Source organism: Hyposmocoma kahamanoa, unplaced genomic scaffold (assembly GCF_003589595.1).
Source record: "Hyposmocoma kahamanoa isolate Upper Pololo Valley unplaced genomic scaffold, ASM358959v1 78, whole genome shotgun sequence".
Taxonomy (NCBI): Eukaryota; Metazoa; Arthropoda; class Insecta; order Lepidoptera; family Cosmopterigidae; genus Hyposmocoma; species Hyposmocoma kahamanoa.
The window spans coordinates 16,436,641-16,459,135 of record NW_020653945.1 but is presented as its reverse complement, the minus strand read 5'-3'; the positions used below and the strand labels follow the sequence as shown (position 1 = coordinate 16,459,135).

General features: G+C 36.5%; 1 protein-coding gene across 1 annotated transcript in view; it reads left to right on the top strand.

Annotated features, from left to right (window-relative positions):
• LOC113233218 (EF-hand domain-containing protein 1-like) overlaps positions 1–22,495 on the top strand; it is a 98,585-nt gene that overhangs the window by 51,213 nt on the left and 24,877 nt on the right. The window contains exons 5-7 of the mRNA XM_026468256.1: positions 8,881–8,977; positions 18,008–18,095; positions 22,302–22,452. Coding sequence (XP_026324041.1) covers positions 8,881–8,977; positions 18,008–18,095; positions 22,302–22,452 — 336 coding nt within the window. The remainder of the gene's footprint in view (positions 1–8,880; positions 8,978–18,007; positions 18,096–22,301; positions 22,453–22,495) is intronic.

Here is a 22,495-nt window from a genome sequence, read left to right as displayed (position 1 = left end):
TATTTAGGTGTTCATGCTACATCCTCGACCTCATTGTCACTTTCCATCAGGTGAGATGGAGGCGAAATGCGCACTTATTTTTTATATTAAAAAAAACCAGAATACTGTTTATTGTTTACGAAAAGCAAAATCTTATCTAATGTTATTACGTGTTTTTTCTGTATTGACTATGCTGTCTACGAATCATATTAACTAGTCTCAGTTATGGTTTCTTTGTTCATAAATGTCACGACAGTTTGATAGCTCAAATTGGGCAACGTCACAGAAGGGGTTGCGCTGGTGTCGTTTCAATCTGTTCAGTTTTAACCAGTCACCTTACGCGGTCCTATGACATGATGATCACTGGCAAAATTTCCACAGGATATGTTTTATAAACGCACTGACTGAAGCGATGGCCTTTCTGTGTGAGTTACTTGAAACAACTAAGTGCGGTTGCTCCCTGCGAATTTGACCTGTCACATTTAAAATTCGTTTTAACCTGATCCATCATTTGTACTTTCGCAGTAATTACCTACTGTGAAAAGTAGATAAACGAATAATTGCAATCAACTGACAATATTATTTTACCGTCGGCTGAACGAATTGATAACGACGAATGAATAGGCCAATTATTAATCTACGAATGTTTGTTATTTAATTCCTGACTAAATAATTGCTAAGGGTGTTTTCCCTCAACGTCGCCCTTACGGTTATATTCCGACTAACGTATTTAACTATTTTTCCGGATTTACATCGCGTATATTTGTTATTTCAAACAAAACGACGTTTCCGGCACTTCACAGGTCCCATGGTCACCGTTGACTGAGGTGATACAGTCATCAACCAGTTTTGTCTAATATTAATGCAAACCACCCTATTTTTTCACTATAGTTACAAAAGTTATTATTTAAACCCTTATTTAAATACCTTATTTTTAATTTTACAAAGAAAAACATTCAAATTTACGCTACATTCCGTTTTACAAATTGTTTTATTGAATGAATTTTTATTGGGTTCTGTTTATTATTAATTAATAATAGAAATTAGAATAAATTAAAACATAATTAAAATATAGATAGTTTAATTTCCTACTGTTTTAGTAATAAGTTTATTGAATGACGGGATGTTTCACCACCATAATAATCAATATTCAATTTAACTACCTCTGTGGTCGAACGGTTACCATGCCGGACTGCCACGCAGAGGTCCCAGGTTAGATTCCCGGGCCGGGAGAAATATTTGTATAGTCTACATTTATTTATCTCCTGAGTTTAGGTGGAATTTGTGGTTGTCTATGTGTGTGTCCATGGCACCCGCGACGCAGGGATTCCCAAGTGCGGGACTATGTTGAGTGTGTGCGTTATTATAATAAAAAGAAATATATTTTATGATATATATATTTGTGATATTACTCTACTAGTTTGCTATAAAAAAAAGGAAAATTCATAAGGTCCGCTGGTTTGTTCCGTGGCTAAGTGGGCATAGCGTCCGGCACGGTTTCCTAGAAGACTCTGGTTTTTATCCAGCCTATATATATTAATAATTATAACAAACTATTGGAGTAATTTCCTAAAGAATTGAATATTATGGTGATTAAACATCCTGGTATTCAAAAAACTTAATTACAATGAATAAAGCGACACATGGTACCTGGCTGCGTGAAGTAATAGATTTCCCACAGATTTCCCACAGATGGCACTACTGCAAAAAGTCGTTTAAGACCAAAACAATGATCTGCAACAAGCAATTAGAAAAATTCGTAAGGTCCGCTGGTATATATGGTATAGCATCTAGCACGGTTTGCTAGAAGACGCTGGTTCGAATACAGCCGGATCGAGGGATTTTTTCAAAGGTTCGATCTTTGTATTAATAATTATAACAAATACTGTTTTTGTAGACAAATTGTCTCTCCAAGTAGAAAGCTATTGCCACCCCGTTTGAACGACATTTACCATAGTCTCGTCACCGTAGCTGCTTACGTAGATTTATATTCGCGTTAATTACTCTATTATTCAGCGTTTATTGCGCCTTGAAAGCGCTCACGACTTATTACGACGAATATTGCATTGTGATTTTAATGGATTGCTATAACGTTGTCGCTGTACAAGCACGTTGAAAATGAAAACGACAGTCTGGGAAGAAATTTCACAAGAATACATTTTCGAACTGCATTTGTGGCCCTACCTACAATAGACCAGTGCTCAGTAGTGGCACGTATGTGGGTAGCAACTTATCGTACATACATAACAACATCGTCTTAACCTTGTGTATGAACAGTCTTTGTAAAGAGGAGTTATACGTAGCGGTAGTTCTCCTTGTGAAAGAGTGCGTACAGGAAAGTACTGCCACCTTTTACTTATTTTCTCCTTTTCTGTATTCTGAGCCAGCTTGCGAATACCTTCAGGTTCCAAAGATTCAATCCGGTGAAACATATGGAAAAATCGTTAATATGCCGCTCGCATTTTGCCTGCTGCGTCGTTACCTATTTCTGCTGTCAAGCAGTAATGTAAGCGTTACTGCGTTCCGGTTTTGAAGGGTAAGGGTGCTGATGAAATTGCACATGACATGGGACTGCAACTGTTATGGACAGGCGTGCCGCTTACCACCAGGCGCATGACTTTTTCATCCCGTCTCTTAGTGTCATAAAACATAAAAAACATAAGTGCAACTACTTAAGACAAATGCGTACACTATTTTTGAAATTCTTGAATACCTACTTACTTAACTAAAGCGGCAAGTAAAAACTTGGTGATGCATAACCGTAAAAACTTAGTTTATATTTAACCCTACTTACTCCTTCCCACAGACTACATAAATACTTCTTCCGTGCTCCTTCCCAATATTAAGCAGTAGGTCGATGTTTATGTCATCATAACTAAACTTTGTAAAGCAGCCTTAACAACTTATAAGAACATTTAGTAGCAGTGGAGCTCCTTGTGAAAGAGTTCGTCCAAGGAAATACTGCTTAATAATAATATGCTTATTAATAACAAATAAAGGTTATTTTGCCATTAATACTTTCCATTAATACAGGTTTAAAAATTTACTACGGATCCTTCATATAACCTCTTAGTAGCAGTAGAGCTGCTTGTAATAGTTCGTCCTGGGAAGTACTGCCACCTTACCTATGACTGCCGCCAAGTAGTAATGTGAGCATTACTGTGTTCCGGTTTTGAAGCGTAAGGATGATGGTGAATTTGAAGGTGAAGCACATGGGGTTTGTCAACTTGTGTTTCAGGGTGACGGCGCAGTGGCAGTGCCCCTCAGATCTTTGCGCGACTTAAAGCTCTAAGTGGCACTGTCACTTTTATGGTCAGACGTGTAGCTTACCATCAGGCGCACGACTTATTCATCCCATCACTTGATATTATAAAAATAAAGTAGAGCTCCTTGTGAAAAAGATCGTCCAAGCAAATACTGCCACCTTACCTATTACTGCCGTTAAACTGTAAAAATGGTGAAATTACCGATGCCACTCAGATCTTTGCGGTTTAAAGCTCTGAGTGGCACTGCAACTGTTATAGATAGGCGTGTAGCTTACCACCAGGCACACGACTTGTTCTTCCCGTCACTTGATATTATAAAAATAAACTTGCTCACTTGATGTGATAGTAATAAGTGTACAACTTTACTAGCAAGTATGCTTAGATTCCGTTTGGAACTTTCATATACCAAACGTGAATCACTATAACGTCAGTTTATAAGGTAAGTTGGGGTTGAACAGCCGCGTCGCACCAGCCGGTTTTTATGACCCATAAACAAGGACCTTGTATTATTCCACGCGTTTCCTTATTCTAAGTATATAACAAACGTCTATAAAATACACATTTTGTTATGAAATATTCAAGGCAATACTTACCGAAGGAGCCCGACACTGGCTGATCGTAATTAAATTTCGGCCATTGCCATACCTTAGGGATTAATAGATTTATTTTGTTGGTTGGCTCGTGTTAGGATGTAACGCTATTCTCATTATGTGATTTTTATCATTCACTATCTTCTGATTGTTTGTTAGTAAACAAAAAATATAGAATATTGAGAATTGAACATGCGTGATGCGGTAACGACGCAGCAGGCAAAATGCGAGCGGCATATTAACGATTTTTCCATATGTTTTACCGGATTGAATCTTTGGAATCTGAAGGCATTCGCAAGCTGGCTCAGAATACAGAAAAGGAGAAAATAAGTAAAGACGGATAAATTTTATACACGTTTCTTCACATCCACGAAATTAAAAATTACCCCTTTTTAGCCGTATATCACCATTAAGATTTTTTGGAATCTTTTTATTGTATTTACTTTTTTTATCATCGGTTCACGAAACTGGTTACAAATTCTTAAATAAAATTAATAGTGATTGGTTAATATTATAAGGCGAGAGTGTATACTTCTAGATGTAAATGCAACATTTCGTATTTAAAACAAAAAAAGGGCCTAAACAAAATTACAGTGATTTAAAATTTACATCTACCATTTATAAAAAAAACAAACAAAGGCCTTCTAGCTCTGCACAATTTACATATATGGTATGAGGTTATGTCTACTAACCCTTGTGTTACTACATAGCCAATAGACCTATATAAACAAAGTTTCTCATTTGCTGGTTCACAGTCTACATAGTCGTAGTCCAGTAGATAACTTTTTAAAGCAGTCCAAGCTTATTCCCATCTGAACAATTACCTTAAATTGGCAAGTCGTTTCAGTTTGTGATACAAGTTTCTCTTTTGCTGGTTCACGATCAAATGGGAGTGGTATAAAACCAATAAGTAACAAATTAATATCGCCAGCAACCTCTTTTTTATGGTTCGCAGTTCCTGCAATCGAACAAAAATTAACCCGTCTGTTAATAATTATAAACCGTTATAAATATAGTGACTGGAACACTATCTTACACTTTTTTATAATACTAAGTGACGGAACGAACAAGTCGTGCGCCTGGTGGTAAGCTACTAAGGTACACGCCTGCCTATAACAGTTGCATTGCCACTCAGAGCTTTAAATCGCAAAGATCCTTGGGGCATTGCGACTGCGCCCATCGCCCTAAGACATAGTTGACAATATCATGTGCCTGTAATTTCACCAGCACCCTTACCCTTCCAAACCGTAATGTTCACGTAACTGCTTGACGGCAGAAATAGGTAAGGTGGCACTACTTCCCTGGATAAACTCTTTCACAAGGAGCTCTACTGCCACTAAAATATAATTTATACCTTATCGAAAAGATGTGGACCCAGTCCAGACTACAGTGTAGTCATTTTGGTGTAGATAACAAAATGTAAATTGCTATCCAGACTAAATAGGATATTAATTTTTTTTTCGGACCTCAATCTCGTTTCGGGCGATTCTGAAAAATTCCTATTTTTCCCTTAGACTATGGAAACCAAAGGACATGTTATATTAACATATATAAATCAGACGTCATATGTATATGATGCATTTAGACCGTAGACTATGGAAACCAATGGACATATTATATTGACATATATAAATCAGACGTTATATATATACGATGTATTTAGACGTAAACATAAACATTTTATTGTCTTTGTTTAACTACTGCGTGCCGTCGTAAGTCAAAAGAGATAGCACTACATTGATTTCGTCGGAATCGAAAATACGTAACGTCATCTTAAATGCCAACTGTCCTCTTTTACCATTTTTAGAGTACCCTTTGATAACCGTTTCCGGTTGTCAAAGGGAAGTACATCAAATGTCAAAACCATAGTTTGGCCACACGTTTTATTGAATTATTCGCATGAATTGTAATGAAATGGACAAAAATATTGACAGTAAGTTTACTGTAAAGTAATATATACAAATTTGCAAACATAAAAAGTAGTTTCAACATTCAAGCCCTACATTTGCATGTCGATATTGACTTATCTATGATTATGGTACAACACTAAATCCGCCATTTGTGGTGGACATTTTTGGTTTAGGTAGGCACGTTTATTCGTATATCTTTGCGATTTAAAGCTCTGAGTGGCACTGCGACTGTTATTCTACACTACTACTACTACTTACTCGTCCCGTCACTTGATACTATAAAAAAAACCTGAGTTAACTTAGACCAAATTTGATTTGATACCTATACATATATCAGAACTTCAGAAATCTGTTATGTAATAAAGATAATTATCTTTTGGACATGAATGCAATAAGACGTGGTAGGTAGGTGGTCATAATTTATGCAAAATTTACCATGAGCTTTTCGGAACCTGCCCGTCGAAGAAGGTTCACAAACCTCGGCAAAAGGTGTGAAATCCCCAACCCGCATTGCACCGGCGCGGTGTGGTGGCCTATGGCCTAAACCCTCGCCTGAGAGGAGACTCGTGCTCAGCAGCGGGATATACAAGTGGGTTGATGATATATCTTTTGGATATGCTGGAATTTGAATTTAGTTTAAAAATTAAATCTGGCTGATCCCAAAGTCTAACTAAATATGAAACGTATAAGAGCTAAGGAAACAGCAACATAGTAAATGCTCCCCAAAATTTGACTAGTTTGTTGTTTGAATATAGAACAATATGTCTGAAAATGTGCACTGCTACCAAGTACTTAAATACTGAGCTCGTAATCTTATCTGCGGCTATAACAACAGGCTGCTCCCGGTGGTGGCATTCATAAATCATTTGTTCCGCACTGGGACACTCTTCCGACCTTTCAACCTTCCCCTCGCTTGCCTTATGTCACTAAAGAGTTGCTTGTACTAACACTTATCTTCATTGTATCTTGTAAATCGCCACCAGAAAAATTGTAGATTTTCCGCTCTCCTTTACTATAATAATAAGGGTGCGTACAGATCTGACGAATGCTCCGCAAATGCGCCTATTTGCGAAAAGCTCGCGAGCTGCACACGTGCATTTCGTTGTGTGTTCTGTTCGCGTGCCATAGGCACATATACTAGCATTGTATTTAACTGCACGCATGCAGCACCCTAAGTATTTTTAACATTTCTAGTATTTTGCGCTGCGCCACTACCACATCGGTACTTGTATTAAAATATTACACAAATTTTAACAACATTCATGTTTGATTTCAAAGTATTCGCTTGCCAAATAACCAGTTTAGTAGCAGTAGAGCTCCTTGTGATAGAGTTCGTCCATGGAAGTTTTACCTTACCTTATCTATTTCTGCCGCCACGTAGTAATGTGAGCATTACTGCGTTTTAGTTGAATGAGATGGATCCTGGTGAAATTACAGACTCGTGGGACTTGTCAACTTATGGCTCAGGATAATGGGCGCAGTGGCAGGGTCTTTCAGATCTTTGTGATTTAAAGCTCGCGAATGGAACTGCAATTGTTATGGATAGGCGCATGACACTTGTTCATACCGTCAACTTGCCAAGGACTGTTCTCACGCCATTGCAAATTTTGAATGCTTGCCGTTTTTTAATAACATGTCGCGTCACTGGTTGTATTTTTATATTTTCCTAGTTTTGAAAAGTAAAAGCACTTTAGCCCCCTTTAGCTGAAAAGCAATTACTTTAATCCGCTTACGCGACATGCTTATCCGACTAACTTCAATTTGTTAGCGTTGTATTTTGGGGGATATGTCGAAAGGAAAACGGTTTTTAGGAAGAACAGCATTAATGTTTTATTGTAATACCATCGAGTAAATACAGTTAGTTCATAACGAAGCTTAATATTCTTATCTATATCAGATATATAAGATATATCTTATCTATTACATTCTGAGCATTCAAATATATCAAGAACGTTTTATTCCCATTATGTCAGAGACAAGACTAAAGTAGAACTTTTTTTAAATACACTTTAAAGGCACAGTAATTTAGCGTCTTCCAAATTAAGAGATAAAAGTTTAAAAAAATTAACATTCTTATACTAGCGTTATATTACCTTTGTAAAAATTTTATTTATTTTAACAAAAATAGTTACTTTTTTATGAAAATTAGTCATGTACCATAACATTAACACACGGAATAGAAATATACTGCCTGTTCTTGACAGTCGTCTCCACAAAGTTGCTAATTCATTCAAGGGGCAATGGATACGATTCTTTAGTAAGATTCCGGTTGATGTTCAAAGTCTGCCATTTATGAGGATTAAAACTACAGTGAAGCAAAACCTTCACGTTAAAAGTGTAACTTCTGTGTACTTGGATGACAAAAATCCATGGTAGTCATCCTACCTTTATCGATCCTATTTAAAAAATATGTAAGACAAAGCACAAATTAGAATGAGAAAAAATGGCGGGCTTTTGAAGTTACAAGTACAAGTGTTATACAAATAAAAGTTAAAAAGATTAATTTTATTTTAAGTATATTATGAAGAAAATACGAAGAAAGAAATAGTGATGAAGAAAGTTAGAACTATATTCCTTATTTTAAACCGAATTGCAAAAGAGTTCATCCTGAAAATTCCTATAATAACGAATTAAACTTTTTGTTCAAAGTGACAATAATGTAATTTAAGTGAAAACATAAATATTGGCTCCCGCCGCTTAAAATACTTTAGAAAGCCCAAATAAGAGAACTAAGTTATCTTAAGATAAAGTGAAAACTTAATGTTGTAGAACCACAATGGAAAATATTTAGTAAGGATCCCGATGATTAAACGAAGACATGGCTCAAAGGACTTGTTTGCAAGCTAAAACTCTTAATAAAAAAATATTGTAAATGATAAATGTACACTAATGTTTATTTACAAAAACAACCCTTAGAGTTTCTTGCTAATTCTTCTCAGGGGAATCTGTCTTACGAATGAGCGGTAGAGTTTAATCAATATGATGATTTCAAGAGTAATTTGCTTACTTACGAAATAAAGATTAAGTTCGGGTAAAAGATTTATAAGCACACTAATTCTATTTTTAGCAAAGAAAATCTCCAGGGAGCGGTCGAGAGACTTCCTCAAAGTAACTTTTTAAATTTACTTTTCTCAGTTTCGACGTGGTGTGGGACGACCGGGACTCGGAGTACGGCGAGTTGCGACCTTACAAACTTTACTACTTCCTGCAGGATGATCGCATTGGCCTTAAGGTATTTAAAATGGTTTTGGCATATTTACATAATTGAGGAAAACAAGTTAATTTCAAATCAATCATATTGTAAGTAATTGAGCATAGTATGGTTTTTTAACTAAAATACGTCTACTTATAATATTGATTTTCATTGAATGTCATGATGATATTCATTTTATCTGCCTGCTTTAGTTACTTACTTTAGGATCAGAACAACGTATGTGATGATATGTGTATTTAATAATATTTATATTTGTATTAGTAATTACAATAAACTGTTAGAGTAATTTCGGAAAACATAAAATAATATTACAATTGATACAGCGACATCTCACGTTAGACTCTGGTAGCTGTAAAGGTACCAGCGCTGAGTGAGTAGCTTCATAGATTTTCACAGGTGTCGCATACGGCGGTAAAAGTCAAAAAAACCCGTTTCAAAAAGATCTATAATCTTTTGCTCTGCTGATTTTCTTTAGTTCTGCTGATTCCACGGAAGAAAAAAAACAATGGAAGAGCCATAAGTCTCGATTACTATCGGAACCTATGTCGCCACAACGCACACAAACAAAATGATAAACAATATGAAATCTTGATCATGATTGGTCATAGCTTCTAATTTAGAAACAAATTCTGGATTGTTAATATAATTTGAACTTTACCTAGCCGCTGTATCGTTGAAAGTTTAATACCACTTCAACAATACCTTTGTTGCAAGTTACGACGTTTTGATTTTACATTGAAATTTTATTCAACATGCTGCCATCTTGCGGCTAGTAGCTGGACTACGACGAAAGATTAACATCTGAACGAATAGACAATTAGAAAATTGAAAATTTATTAAAATCGATGATTTGAAATACCACTACGAGTAATATTTTTGGTGCAGCTAAAGAATGACACAACCATACCAAAATACCAAGAAACCATACCAAATAATCATTTATTCCATAGGCAAAAAATACTTGAAAACATCACGTTATAACTACTGCTCGTTCACTGTGCTGACTTCCCTGAGTAGAACGAGCAAGAAAGTTTGGGGATTTTGCTCTTTTCAAATGAAATTAAATGCTATGGAATACAGTTTGAATCGAATTTGTGTGGAATCTAGAGTTATGTCGTCTTACCATACATCTTTATATTGGTCGTAGTATTAGTATAGTATTCAATTTTGTATTATGACTTTTCAATTAAAATATCTTTAATAAAGGTTTTAAACTTAGGAAATGATAATATTATGCTCCGGAATCTTAATGTAAAAACGGTTCCTCGTGAAAGAATCGTTTACCTTAGTTAAATGAAATCATGGTACCATGATGTATTGTACTGTGATGCCACAGTATGATATCAGTCGTCTCCCTAAACTTTTCTCTTGTGTGTATAATTCGTTTACTTTTTTTCTTTCTTTCTTTTTGACACGAAAATGGTGTAGTGTTGATATTTTTACCTATCTCTGCCGCCAAGCAATATTGTGATACTGCGTTCCGGTTTTAAAAGGAATAAGTATGTGCACAATGTATATACACCAGCGAGTTCGTTAGTGCACTCTATGCTGTAACAAAACTCAAATAATCCGCAGTTAATGACGTTGTCTACTAGCCCTTGTAACGTTGTACCAATAAAATATTGAATTCTCTAGTAAAGTAGAATATTCAGAATGGAAATCCAATCTTTCTGTAGTGCGCCTCGTTAAGAAACTTTGTTTTTTTATTGTAATTCTTTCGTCCAAGTTCTTTAAAAAAAGTCGCAAAGCTAGAGTTGAATACTGATGCTGATTCTTAAATTAATATTGTTGTCATGATATTTGGTTACGAATATCTTTTCTCTTTCAATGGATATTCTAGTAAACGGTAAATTAATAAATAGTCCTCCATGTACTTTACAGCTTTATTAACCTATCTTCTACGTGTGCCTAAATTTTCAAATTTTACTTTTTAAAGCATAAACTTGTAAGAGATGAGAAAAGAGGAAAGGCTACCGCTACAAATAATAAAATTATAAAAAAGGTACAATTACTATAAACCGCTCCCTTTAAAACTAAATAACACAATATTCACCCCTAAAAGGCTTATATAGTATAATTATAATTAATAGTTATATTAATTTTAATAGTAATCGACGTGAAGTTTTACAATATGGTGATTTATGGGTACGTCTTCTCGTTTCAAGAATTTTGATGAGTGTGATGAGTTGATGACGGATAGAACAAACGTAAGAATAGTGAAGGAAAAGAGAATTTGAGAACGATTCAAAAATTTTAAAATGAGTGGCCAGGAACTGGAAAAGAGAATTACAAAACGGATGACGATGAAGGAAGTCAGCATAGTCACAAACGATATGGCAACGCATTATTGTATTTTAACATTGACCTGCTTTTAATTTTGTTCGAATATTATGCTATTGTTATTACTGCTTTATATTATTTTCTATGTTTAAATATTTTATTTAATATTTTAATGCGAAATTTACTCTTCAAACTATAAATTTATTATATCTTTATTTCATACGTAAGCGAATCACACTTGAAAACGTTACATTGATTATATACACTAACACGTTGTAGTTATAACCAGCCGGATTGAATTTCGCTTTCATTTTCATTGCTTTAAATTAAAATAAACACCTAAGTTTGAATATAATACTCAAATGATAATAATATTTATTCATGAAAATAACATTTGTTGTTACATAGCGTAAGTACAGCTTTTTGTAACATTAAATGTATGTTTAGAGATTATTTTAAAGTCGAGTCTGCTTTGCCAAGGTTTGGGGTGCTTAGTACTGAGCCCTGTCCTATGGAGCAGCCGTTCAAAGTCACTGCCAAAGATGTTAGGTTGGCAATCAATAATATGAAAAGAGGGAAATCGCCAGGGCATGACGGGCTCAGTATTGAGCACCTGAGACACGCAGTGCCACACATGTATAGAGTTTTGTCTTTATTGTTTACTCTCTGTGTGAGACACTCATACTTGCCACCAAATCTAATGAAAACAGTAGTTATTCCCCTTGTAAAGAACCGTATGGGAGACACGGCTAATAAAACTAACTACAGACCGATCTCATTAGCAACAGTTACAGCTAAAATTCTTGACAGAATATTAGATGTGTACCTGGGTAGTCGGATAAAGCTGCACGATTCCCAATTTGGTTTTAGAGAAGGATTGTCAACTAAGAGTGCCACTTTGTCACTTAAATAGGTATGCTGTTGATTACTATATCAATAGGAAGACACCCATTTATGCCTGCTTTTTGGACTTGTCCAAAGCTTTCGACCTAGTGTCATATGACATCCTCTGGACAAAACTGAAGGATGCAGGCATATCACCTGAAGTAGTTAGTGTCTTTTCGCATTGGTATAGTAATCAGAGGAATGTGGTAAAGTGGGGAAATGCACAATCTGATGAATATGTTCTGAATAGTGGTGTAAGGCAGGGAGGATTAACTTCGCCTAGACTGTTTAATCTTTATGTCAATAACCTCATTGAAGAGCTGAGCAACTGATGTTGGATGTCGCATAGATAATGTAAGTATTAACAACATTAGCTATGCGGATGACATGGTGCTGCTCAGCCCTTCGATTGGAGGTTTAAGAAAACTTTTGAGCCATTGTGAGGCTTATGCTGTGCAGCACGGCTTAAGGTACAACGAGAAGAAGAGTGAGTTTTTGTTATTCAAAGGCAAGAATAAAGCCAGTCTATGTACCTCCAATCTTGTTGAATGGAATACCATTGAGACGTGTTGCACAGTTTAAGTATCTAGGCCATATTGTGGTGGAGAGTATAAAAGATGATGAGGATATGGAGAGGGAACTCAGGGCACTGTCGGTTCGAGGCAATATGTTGGCTCACAGATTCACGCGATGTTCAATTGGAGTGAAACTTACGCTCTTGAGAGCATACTGCCAAAGTTTCTACACGTGTGCTCTGTGGTCTAATTTCACACAGAGATCGTACAGTGCCTTGCGAATCCAATATAATAATACCTTTAGGGTCTTGTTGAGGCTTCCACGTTTCTTACTAGCATCCGCAAACATGCGTCTGGCATGTTTGCGGATGCTGCTGTTAAGGATTTTTATGCCATCATGCGCAAAATGTCTGCAGCGGTGTTACAAAGGGTGAGGGGAAGCAATAACAAGATCCTAAAGCTAATTGCAAACAGGATGGATGCAGCAGTTTTCCAGAGGTTCACCGAATTGCATGTACTGCGTGCGAATCGGTGAGCCGCTTGGACAGCCGGGTCCGTCTCATTTTATTTTTAATTTTATTAATTTTTAGTTATGTAATTGTACTAACCCTAATAGTTATAAGTTGTTATGTTACTAACCTACTAATTTATGTGGATTACTGTGGTCCGAAATAAAAGATTTTTATTTTATTTTATTTTTATTAAAACGCTTACTTTGATTTAAACTTTCACGATTTTTACACATTATTTGATTTTTTTATTCGGGACTTAATCACGTATAAGACATATTTTATTTATATAAAACCAGTGTGCCTTTGCGGCCAATATAAGTAAATTGCCTCCCCCACTTTCGATCTTGCAAAACATGTTGCATCAGTGCTGCAACCGCTTGTAGATGGAACGTCGTCCTTTGTGAGGGATTCTGGTCACTTTATAGACATTCTCAGGTGAGTTTTGACGTAGAAGCACTTGTCACCAATGTTTCCGTAAAAGAATGTCTTGATGTTATTAGGAAGAGGCTCCAAGACAGTGAGATGTTGGAGTAAATCATGGTGTTGCTACGAAACTGTTTAGAGACAGTTACTTTTTGTGTCGTGCGAAACATTATCTCCAGATCGACGGTGTTGCCATCGGTAGCCCTGTAGCCCCGGTCATGGCAAATATCTGGATGGAATACTTTGAGGCCAGTGTAGACCTCTTTAACCATTTAGAGTGAAGTTATGGAAACGATATGTTGATGATGTTTTCTGCATTTTGAAGGGAAGTGAATGGGAAGTTGAGCAATTACAACAGCATCTCAATTCCATTCATCCAAAAATTAAATTCACGTATTAATTGGAGTCGGAACGAAGCTTGCCTTTTCTGGATTTAAAAGTGATAGGTCGAAATGACGGATCCTCGACGCACAAAGTTTACAGGAAGCCGAGACACACAGACAAGTATTTAAACGCTCTGTCTCACCACCATCCCCGTCACCTACAGTCTGTTGTAAGATCTCTGATAAACAGAGCATATGACCTTTGTGACCCTAAATTCTTGGAGAATGAGATATCTCACGTTCAGAAGGTCCTTAGGTGGAACGGATACAGAGTAAACAGACGGCAACCACGGCGGAAAGCTAAAGGGAAACGTCCTGACGTTTTAAGGCAACCGGCGTTGCGGCGTGAAAGGAATAACGGACAAAATCGGTACAGTACTAAAAAAGTACTCTATAAAAACTGTGTTTACGCCGTTATCTAAGGTCACGGGGCATGTCAGATTACCTAAGGATGTAATCCCCTTTCAAATTCCGGGCGTTTACAAGATTGATTGCAGTTGTGGGAGTTCCTCTATTGGGCCGACAAAACGCACCATAACGAAAAGAGTTAAAGAACACATCGCGGCTGTTAAGAACCGTCACCTCAATAAGTCTGCAATAGCCAAGCATTTGCTGGAATCAGGACCAAACCACTGGATTGAGCTTCACAATCCCAAGATTCTTTCTACAGAACGTCATCACTATCGTAGAATCGTACGTGAAGCTATTGAAATTAAAAAACACCGTTATTGCAACCGAGAAGATGGTTTTGAGCTTTCATCGTCACGGGATCCAGTTATCAACAAATGTAAGCGACATCAAGTATCGCCCGACAAGTCGCCAGATGTCGTGAGTGTTGTGTGTCGGTCTAGTGAGAACCCTAGTGCACAAATAAATAATGTAGTACAAATGCGGGTAGTTAGAAAAATTCGCACGGCTAGAAGATGCTGACACCCGCCTCTTCATTCCCTTCGAGACCATGGACGTTGCAATATGTCCGAAACGTCGAGGTAAATAAAATATATTTTATACGTGATTAAGTCCCGAATTAAAAAAATCAAATAATTAAAACGCTTATTACACTATCCTATTTCTAGGGCCCTGCGTTTGGTTAGGATGAGTGTGGCCCCAAGTTAGTGAGCCACTTATTATACTACTCTGCCAACCAGGTCCTAAATCATTCTGAACGCGAACCCGGCGTTGTACGTGTTACTATCATGCTGCCGTCGAAACTTGTATTTCCGTACATCGTTATTAATATAGTCTTTGTGATCTTTCTGCCCTAAATAGAGCATGTATTTGCATGCCTATCAGGCACAATAAAACTAATTTTCTTTACATGGCGATAGTAAAACAAACCGGGAGGACAAAACTATACGCCTGCTATGCGCGTCCGTCGCGGGTCGAATGAACTCCCACACTGCACTAAGTGTTATTATTCCCACTCCCCTAGTTGCAGGGCGCTGCAGATCTGGGCGCCCTAGGTCGACCAAAAATAGGGGCCTTATCTCTTACTACACCTTCCTAATTAGAGTAAGGATTTTTTAATTTTTTTTTTACAATACCAAGTGATGGGACGAACAAGTCGTGGACCTAGTGGTAAGCGTCACGCCTGTCGATAACGGTTGCATTGCCATTCCGAACTTTAAAACGCCAAGTACAGAGGGGCACTTTTTTACAATAACATGTAGTGACGGAACGAACAAGTCGTGCGCCTGATGGCAAGCTACACGCCTATCCATAACAATTACAGTGCCACTCAGAGTTTTAAATCGCAAAGATCTGATGTGCACTGCCACTGCGTCCGTCACCCTAAGACATAAGTTGACAAGTCCCATGTGCCTGTTTCACCAGCATCCCTACCCTTCAAAACCGAAATACAGTAATATTGAAATTATTGCTTGGTAGCAGAAATAGGTTAGGTGGCAATACTCTCTGGACGAACTCTTTCACAAGGAGCTTTACTGCTACAACGAATCCCTAGAAAATGGGTAGTGTAACAGACTTTTAACCGATGCCTTGGACTAAAACTAAGAAAACTTGTATCATAAAAGTCAGTGATCCGACGTCGTGAACACGGAAGATAAAAAAAACCACTCACACATTCTTATTTTGAAACACTACAAAATCTTGATATTGATTGAGATTTAAATTTAAAAAGAAATAACAAATTCTGGATTGTTAATATAATTTAAACTTTACCTTGTTGAAAGTTCTATACTGTCAATAATCAATGTGCTGCCATCTGAGGTTTATTGCTGAACGACGACGAATTGGAGTTGTTGATTCAGAACTAAATCACCAAACAAAAAGCGACAATATTGCAGGGGTATAAGCTTTACTTTCGTTTCTTGTAACAAAAAATTTTGGCATTACAAAAAAATTCCATAAACAGAAAATTGAAAATTTATTAAGACTTTCCGATGATCTGAAATACCACCACGGTAATATTTTGGTGCAGCTATCATTTTTGCACTTCAAAACAGCGTAATAAAGCATTTTTCTAGGATTTTAGAGAATTTGCATGAAAAAATTACATAACCACAACATACAAAGCGAAAATGGCGGACTGAGTTCAAATGGTCTTTCGACACCTTTAGTTGGCACGCGTCAGACGCTAACTAACCACTTCTACTGTGTTTATTGTTCTGTAGTCTTGAACACAATATTTTCAGGTACCTAATTACAATGAGCTATAGGTAAATGTTTCACTTAAAATTCTGTGAAATCAAAATCAATGCTTTTACTACTGCATATGGAAGTTAGCTCTGTGAGAACATATTGTTGCACAATTACAATTTGCAATTTAAATAAATTTCAGATAAGAATCGAGTACAGTACCATGAGTAGCAAAATACAATGACTGCGTGGCACAGTTTCGCCAGTCCTTTACATCCTAAATTGAGAAATATTACTAAAATTGTAAAAGCTTTCGACTTCGGAGTGAATTTCGACTCTAATTTAGAAACTCGCCTTGGAAAATCAGAACAATGAATATTTATCGGGGTCTGAAAGCGACCACTTCCGATTACAGTTCTCAATAAAAATTCCTCAGCTCTCTCATCGGCGCTTGTATGCTTAGACCTACAGTGAATGTAGGTCATAGGTAGATATACACTTGAAATTGGGGTGAAAGGGAAATTTATCACTTTACTTTTCTGTACGTCCCTGTAATTAAGTCGCCCGTTACAGCCAATTTGACTTATGGTAATAACTGATAAAAAAAAGCTATGTTAAAATATACATATCATTTATCTACATTTGTTACAACAATATTTGTTATCGTTAATGTATCGCTGCCTTAACATTACAGCCATCGAGTATATAACCATAAATAGAGACGAAATAAGGGCCTTCCATCCCTGGCAACTCATCAGTTGTATTGATATCACTTGTAAATATCAACTCTCGTTTGCGCTGAAATAACAAATTAGAAAGGTGAACTAGTACAGTGCCAACAACTGACCTGTGTGTACGTCTCCGTATATTCCAAAAATATTCTGTATTTATTATAACAAAGATAATATCTCTAACAAAGGGGGGCTGTTCCATACGGTGGTGTGGGAAAAACTGCAAAACATCTAATTACAAAATAAACGGAATCTCATTTCATCGGTAATAAAATATTATGTAATTATTCAATTTTAGTCGATTATAGCAAAGCTCAAGTTTAACTGGTCGTATTGAAGTGATTGACGACAGCCGTCAATTGTTTCAAATTCGGGCTAGAATCGGAGCGCAGTTGTCACCGTATGATATGGCAGAATAGTTTTCAAAAAAATTAAATGACATTTCGTCTCCATTTCTGATTATATACTCGATGATTACAGCTTTATATTAATAATAATAATAATAATAATAATAACTATAACGCATACACTCAACATAGCCCCGCACTAGGGAAACCCTGTGTCGCGTGTGCCATAGGCAACCACACATTACACCCTAGTTACTTAGCCTTATTGTTACCCTATGTATTGAAACTAAAACTAATTTTATTTTTACCTATCTAACTCCAAAGATGCCTATTCAAAAATTCTGTGTTTAAATTCATGGCGTTTCATGTTTTAGGAACTTCACGACGATAGGGGTGGAAAAGATCCCTTCCCTTTGCTTCTCAAGAAAATGAAGCTGCCTAAAAAGTGGAAAGAAAAACCTGGTAAGTTCGTTTAGTCGGTAAAGAAATCTTTTTTTATGATACCAAGTGACTGGACGAACAAGTCGTGCGCCTGGAGGTAAGCGACACACCTGTCCATAGTAGTTGGCCACTCAATGCTTTAATGAAGAAGAGCATTGCCACTGCGCCTGTTACCTTGAGACATTACTTGACAAATCCCATGTGCCTGTAATTTCACCAGCACCTTTACCTTTCAAAATCGAAACGCAGGAATGCTCACATTACTGCTTAGCGACAGAAATAGGTAAGGTGGGAATACTTCCCTGAATAAAACTCTTTCACAAGGAGCTCTATTTCTACCAAAATCGCTACATAAATAAAACTAGTTTGGCGTAAACAAATGTGAGCTGAACTCAACAGTCGGTAATTGACTTGAAGGCTTGAAATTGTTTGATGTCAACTCAAAAAAAACCAGCTGTCAAGTGTAAAAACTTCCAGTAATGATCTTTCAATGGCACTTGTTAGAGGCAAAAAAATGTCGATAAAAACGGACGTGGAAATGATATCTGTTCGGCAGCGGGTGAAAATACTTATCAAATGTCCCTTTCTTGTAATGGCTCAATCAGAATAAAGGGCTTTTACCGAATGTGAAGACGTTTTATGCCTATCGAATGTTCTGCCTGATGACTTTCTTTTTGTGTCTATGCAAGAGTGCCTGATTTAATATGTTAGATAGTATACTACAAAGCTTCGGAGTTTTGTTTGATTTTAGAAAACAGCAATAACAATGGCTAAGTTGAAATTTAAAGTATGAAGACAAAATTAAAACTTATCTATACTTTATTTTCGACTGCGGTATTTAAAGTTAAGTACATAGTATTCATAAATATTGTGTTAGAAATTAAACTATGAAATTGCCGTTCTATGTGGGAGATTTCAAACAGTTTTTGAATAAAATATGCATACCTACATGCTAACATTACTCTTCTACCATCTTGCTGGAAACTCATTTACATAATATTTAGCAATAGATTAATGAGGAACGGGAATCGTCATAGTGTTGGAATGTAATGAATCCACAGACATCTAAATGTTATTTACATTTCTGTGAATGAACCTAAATAGTTTTCCTTGCAGTATAATTATTATCTTGCGCAAAAACGGAAGTCTTAAAAATTTATAAATTATTCAAAAAGATGTTACTGAAAAAATTACGTAGAGCTTCCGTCTGCAACTACAAAGCCCGGCAACCACTAACGGGACGACACGGCAAGGGCTTTAAAATAATAATTTAACTTATTCGATGACAATGTACTTGAAATTTCAATGATAATGGTCATAGATACATCAAAGCTGCGATAAGCTTAAGGATACCGAGCCGGCAGCCTTCGGGATACTTCGGCAGACTTCAGGACGTCTAGTGAGACTCTGGGTGAGGGGAGATGGCACGGAAGATAGTAGCAGACAGTAATGCTTCGGCATGTCTAAGGATACTGGGGCTCTTGTACGTAGAGATGCCGAAGGCTCCTTTGCCGTTCCGTCTCGCGAAGGGCGCTGAGCCTATTATACGATGTTCAGCAGTACAGGTCGGTAGGAGCTACTACTGTTTCTCTGCGAGTGACGGTTCTGGACGCATTTCTTCAGAATGGCAATTAGCTGTTTTGGTTAAACCAGAAGTGAGATGTATTTCTTCAAGGCTGACACAGACAATTTGCAATAATTTTACGTGCAAACGTTTATTGTTTAGACTCTGTACTGCCTTGTCGCCACGGTTCAATAATCGATTTTCTATCACCAGTAATGAAGCAGTCTAAATCTAATTCATCTCTCAAGCTTCAATGTACGTTGCCCGTGGTTCGGAGAATTCATGACACCTTTTTTTTAAGTAGGGGTATAGTTACTTGAAACCTTGCGTTGATACTTCCCTGGAATGTAATGGATAAAATAGCTCGCAAGTTCATTTATAATTTCCATGTTATAATTTCGACTGCGGAATCAGGCAAACTAAAAACGCATATGGTGTTCGTTAGTTGAATCCGCTTCAAGTTAGCGTTTGCGCTGCATTAGTGCTACGTCAGAACACGTATTCACATATTACACCAATCCTAGCAGTACTTATCCATGTTTGATTTCCAGTCAAATGCAGAATTAAACGAAACGAAAACAAACAAATAATGACAAATTAATTTAGAAACATTGTAACTTTATTCAAATTAATTTCCAATTTCGATCTTTCATTAAAAAGATTTTACTTAATTTCAAAGTAGTCAGAACTTTAGAACGTCAATTTCATACTTTACCGCTTAGCTTTACCCCTAATATTAATTATCCAAAACTTTTTGCCATTCCTAAAAACAAATAATTTTAGCTTCTACATAGCCTTTGTAGAATAGATGGCTTCTCTCAGATTCTAATATCTCTCCAATAAATTCGATAGCTCTAATAAATACTTAGGGTCGTATTTTAGAACTCTACTCAATACTCAAGTCAGGACTTGAGTATTGCAGTGAGCACTGAAAATTATACTCAAGCCCTTGCCATTAGGGTCGTATTTCCAGTGCTTGAAATCATACTCAAGTCTGCTCAAGTCCTGACTTGAGCATTGAGTAGAGTTCTGGAATACGACCCTTAATCCTCTCGAATTGCATTATTCATTCTTATAAGAACGTATCACGCCAGTCGTTCATAATAGCCACTTGGCTTCCTTACGTAGTGTTCCCTATTTCTCTCGGAATTATTTATTCAACGTTAAAATTTTTCCGGCAATTCACTCGGGTTACTTTGTGCCTATAAACGAGTTAAAACTAATTAAACGGAACACTGGAACGCTATTTGAAAAGTTAATGCGGAAACAAAGTATGTAACATAAATAGTTTTACGGGAACGTTGCCGCTGTTATGTCAAAGCGAAATGCGAAAAATTTTAGCAAAATGTTGCAAACCGAAGCATGAAAACATTGTGAAAAATAGTTTGTTTTATTTATTGGTCTCCGTTCAAACGTTCCTTGCTGTCTGGGTACCTACATATATGTACATTGTATAATATTTAATAATAAGTGTTTGAAATAACTTTTCCGAATCTAACGTCGGAATGTTACTTGAATTTCTTGTGTGGAAATGTACTTCAACGTGTTATGAATGGGTACTCTTTATTCCTGCATATGCGTTCCACACCAATTTTAGTAGCTGAACTCACTGTGAAAGAGGTCGTCCAGCAAAGTACTGCCACCTATCCTATTTCTGCCGCCAAGTGGTAATGTGGGCATTATTGCGTTTCGGTTTTGAAGGGCATATGGGACTTGTCAACTTATGTCTCAGGATAACGGGTGCAGTGACAATGCACCACATATCTTTGCGATTTAAAGCTCTGAGTGATACTGCAACCGGTATAACAATAATAATATAATAATAACTTTTGGGGCTGCCTCGTTTCTGCAGTGACTCGGGGATGTTCGCTCAAGCGCGCGTGGATTGCTTCCACGCTATAATAGCGTGGAAGCAATCCACGCGCAAGAGGTTAATCCTGACGTTATGACGCATTACCAGGATCTCTGAGTAGATGATCTGTGAATAGATAGAAGGCTTAAGTTAGTAATACCTAATTGAAGCTGTAAAGTTAGCAAGTTTCTTTATGATAGAAAGATCAGTTATTTAGAGGAAACTACACTTTGTTTTTAACAAATTAATAAAACATCAGAATGTCGCTTCATTATCATCATTATTTCGAACGAAAACGAAACGAAAATCCCGGGTGGTTATTTGCTGAAGATTTTGACTGTCAGTACTAGAACCGTTGTAATATGGTTCATTTATTATCTCCAGTGATAATTGTGTTTTAATTTAAATTTTATCTAGTATTAATTAAATTTATCTACACACATATCATAAACAAATATCATATCATATTATATTCAAAAACGCAAATTACGACCAGCATAAAGGTAAACTGTTTTGTTAGAACAAATTTCTTAACTGTGAAAACATGATTATTGCTTCATGATAGCATCGAATAGAATTCGATGTTATTATTACATTCAAATTTCGAACAGCTCTGAAAAACAAAACAATTTGATTCGACCTCAATTTTAACATCAGTCAAGATAAGTTTTATTCGAAATTTCAAAAATTCTTCTTCTATGTCGTCATGTGGCGTGTTTCTATTTTTAATATTAATAAATAAGAAATAAAGAATAATCTCTAAAACAAAATGCTATTCTCCTAATAAAGGTGTTTTTTGTTTGGCTTGCAGTAAATTTCCCCTCTATAGTGATGGAAGTGTCGGATGAAGAGGTGACGGAATATTATGCTCCCAAAGACTTGATCGTAGGTGAAACTATCTTCGTGCTCGGACGCCGAATGTTGATTTACGATTGTGACGCCTTTACTAGGCACTATTACAGGTACGTGACTTTAATTTTTTTTAAATATCACTATTGAACCTGT